General features: G+C 33.5%; 1 protein-coding gene across 1 annotated transcript in view; it reads right to left on the bottom strand.

Moving 5' to 3' along the window:
* Positions 1-680: 680 nt before the first annotated feature.
* The window catches only part of LOC108764829 (uncharacterized protein F12A10.7-like), a 4,554-nt gene continuing 1,212 nt past the window's right edge, over positions 681-4,022 (bottom strand). Inside the window, exons 2-3 of the mRNA XM_018513219.1 lie at positions 3,133-3,266; positions 681-1,039 (exon numbers count right to left, since the gene is read on the bottom strand). Of these exons, the coding sequence (XP_018368721.1) occupies positions 874-1,039; positions 3,133-3,266 (300 nt within the window). The 3' untranslated portion in view covers positions 681-873. The remainder of the gene's footprint in view (positions 1,040-3,132; positions 3,267-4,022) is intronic.

Genomic DNA, 4,022 nt, shown 5'->3' with positions numbered 1-4,022 from the left:
ATATATATATATAAAAAAATATAAATAGATAATTTTATTATATAATATAAAAGTAATATGATATTTAGTTATTGTATATAGTGTAAGAAAGCTCTTGTAAGATACAGATAAGGTGTTTTAATGTGCACATAGTCGCGTCATTGTCAATAATCATATTATTACGATTAATAATAATTACAGTTTTTTACATCCTGCGTTTCCTTATTCAACCTACACTCCCAATGTTATTCTTATCCATTTTAGAGAACATTTAATTTTCTTTTATATCTTAATCTGATAATCGACTTTTATGTAACATATACTATGTCCATTTAACAATTCTTTTTAATTTTCTAGTTTTGTGATTGTGTAGCTTAATCTTTGTAATGTAAAATTATAATGCATATTATGTAAATTAAATATTAATATCATTTCTTGAAACAGAAGTTCTCAAATTTTTATAAAGAGCATTTAATTCTCTGTTACACCTGATCATTGATTTTTATGTAAAAATACGCTACGTTCATCTTTGTGCAATAGTTTTTTTTTTTTAGAAAGAAATTTTAGTTTTTGTGATTATGTAATTTAATTTTCACAATGTAAAATCATGGCGTACCTACATTATAATATATTAACATCAATTTCTTGAAACAATTCTTCATGTGGGAACATGATCGATAAAGATAACAAGAAACAAAGCATTCTTCATGGTTTTTTTCACATATCTTTATTCTTGTACAATGGAGATTTCAATAAAAACTTACATAATTAATGAAGCTGTCCAAAAGCTTCGCGTATCTTAAGATTATTATAAGTATCTTAGAAAAAATTCATAGAGCCAAAGGCTTCGTTGATAGTGATTAAGTATCACGCGGTTGGAATGTGGGGCTCACGTCAACCCCAATACCCAAAACCACCCCAACCACCATATCCTCGTCCACCCCAGCCTCGGCCACCCCATCCTCCTCCCCAGCCTCGGCCGCCCCATCCTCCGTATCCTCCCCAATCCCCCCAACCTCTGCCATATCCCCAGCCACCGTATCTGTATGGTCGTCCGTATCTGAAATTGTTCATAAATCATTTGATTAAAATGAGCAGCTTGAACGTTGAGGAGTTTTCTTACCTAATGCTAGCTAACGATATGTAATTTAAAGCGCAATTTTTTAAATGGAACATTATATTTAAAATATTCGAAGATCGCCACCCCCTTTTAATGATAGTCGATTTGAATTAGCAAAATCTATTTTTAATTAACGACAATTTTGTTGGCGAAAGTTTGATATCGAATATCGGGATTTAATGCTGAAACGAAAAAAATCATTGATTCCTAGTCAACTTCGGAAGAAACAAATTGATCTTCTATCTTAAGATATATCTTTCGTTTGCAAACTGAAGCATTAAATTTATAGTTTACGAGTGAAAGAATAAAGGTTAAACATATGAAAGATATTATATCATAGTGTTCATTGATACGATTAATAGTAAGTTACAATCGTGATTTATATGTACACGATCTTTGCAAACTTGCCACGAACGCCAGTCTCTATGTCATTCTGCATTCTACTTTTGCCTTTGTCATTAAATTATTATTCAAAGTACTGGAAACGTGAAGAGAAACATTTTACAAATGCAAATAAATTAAAATCGAAGCACACTGCATGTGAATTAAGTTAAACATTTTTCCGTATTGGTAAGAATTTTCAGTATTTCGATATAGTTACTTAAAAATTACATACTTACGTTACTTAAGAATTATTGATTATTTATGTTACATGAATTAAAAATCATTCCGTAAAAGTTATATTTTTTATCATCTCAATAAGTTTTATCTATTTTGATAAGCAATATTATTTTAGAGAAGTTATATATTGTATTATATAGATTTTTTTGTGATGGTATACTGAGAAAAAAATGGTTCATTTGACTAAATTAATTTAATTAAAGTCAAATATAATATGTTTAATTTAAACATATTATATTCTTCATGGAAAGAAATAAAAAGTGAATAATTCTTTTCTTCGTGTTTTGACATTTCGAGACATCATATTTGCAAGAAATGAACGAGATACAAATGGCCTTAAATTATTGCAAATTGATCATCACAGTTCATTTTAGTGTTAACTGCGCATCGAAATGCGTCATATACATACGCGACTAGTTAGAGTATGCATGCGGGATTATGAGGGACATATAGTATGTGATTCAATATGATTAATGCGTAGCTGGGAGAGGCAGGGCGAGATGCGGTTGCGAAGGTGAACGAAGAAATACTGCACCACAAAAGTGTAATATTTTTTCCACGTGTCTCTTGTTTATGCGACTATCATCTTCATAAATGAATCGTGAGCGAGTAAGGCGCATACAAAGTATGAACATGCGTGAAGTGTACAATCACGATTGAGTAAGCCCCGATTACGATGGGATACGTGATTGCTGTTTGATGCTTGTCGTTACAATTGGTTCCGACGACGCGTCCCAACTCTAAACAATGAAGATATAGGTAAGTCCTGAGGTTACATCGAAAGATTCTTATTGTGCGAATCCCAACTTTGTCTTCAACCCGCCTTTATCACACGACAGTTTAATCTCACCTGACAATTTTAAGATACTCATCACGCGAATCTAAAACTATTGATTTTGCATGAATGACGTGAAGTTCTCTCTCAACTAATTATAACGAAGTACAATTAAGGCGGAGTACAATTAAGAAATACACCGAAAGAACGATTTTGCTGAAAATAATTTTGAATCATTTATGCCCAATTTCTTCACCTCTAGATAACTTTATCCAAGAGATATCTCTTAGAATACAATGGAGATATCTCCTGAATAAGGTTATCCGCAATTTATCTGGAAGTGAAGAAATTGGGCATAAGACGTACAAATATAATGAGTAAGGCTGTAAAAAATTTTGAGATTCTACTAATCAGCTCTTGAGCGTCGTATAATTACTTTGATAATTCAAGAAAATTATTTTCAGATTTATATCTAATTTTTGCTTCAGCAAAACCGTTCTTTCTGTGTAGTTATATTCATTATAATTTATTTTTGTGGTTCCACGATTTTAGATTCATGGAATTTTCTGTGGATTGAGATAAGTGAGGTAGAAATAATTGATTTTACGGTTAGTACTATTAATGATTCATAACTTACCCCCAGTACGTAGCATCCGTTTCTAAATCGTTCGCATCCGGTTGTGGTTCGACTTCACTCTGTACATTTACTGGAGCTTCATTTTCCACAGCGGCGGCGAACGTGAGGATGGCGAGCGCCGCGAAGAGGAACACCTAGAATCAATGCGATGCGATTCCTTATTATCATCTTCCCTGATTTGCGATTCGTACGATAAATCGTATCTCTTAAGTCTCGTCTACAATAGTCGCACAAGCTGTGTCGCATGACGTATGAAATGTCGCAGAAGTGTCGCATAGGCCTGCTCTACAAAGTACAATAGAGTCGTAAGCGGTAAGCCGTAAGAAATTAACCAATCATAGTCGATTATTCTTCTCATACTTAACTGTGATTGCCTAATTTCTTACGGCTTACAATTTGCGACCCTATTATAGAACAGGCAATATAGTCGCATGATTGGCTGCGTTCTAGCAGAAAAAGCAGCTTTGCAACTGTTGTAAAATTCTTGAATATGATTGGTTTAGATCCAATGAGGAACTAAGGGCAAGACCAATCATATTGAAGAATTTTACAACAGTTGCAAAGCTGCTCTCTCTGCTGAACGCAGCCATTGTCGTAGTCGCAAGAGCTTTTGTCATACGAAGTTGAGTCAACTTCAACTTTCTATGACTGCGACAGGCGTATCGCATAAGTTCAGCCAATCACAGCACAGTAAGTTGACGTTTAGAATTTGTTGTCGAATTGCGTGCAAACAATCGTTGCGACTATTGTAGATGCTCATTTAGTGACGCTTTTGGCGATGCTACTATTTGCGACAAATTTTTCTGCGATGCTACTACACTGAAAAAAGTCTAGTTATAGCTATCAAATATTGAGTAAAATAGTTTCAACTAAATGTTGAGGTAATATAA

Source organism: Trachymyrmex cornetzi, unplaced genomic scaffold, assembly GCF_001594075.2.
Source record: "Trachymyrmex cornetzi isolate Tcor2-1 unplaced genomic scaffold, Tcor1.1 scaffold454, whole genome shotgun sequence".
Classification (NCBI taxonomy): Eukaryota; Metazoa; Arthropoda; class Insecta; order Hymenoptera; family Formicidae; genus Trachymyrmex; species Trachymyrmex cornetzi.
The sequence above is the reverse complement of the archived record's forward strand: the minus strand, read 5'-3'. Positions and strand labels throughout refer to the sequence as shown.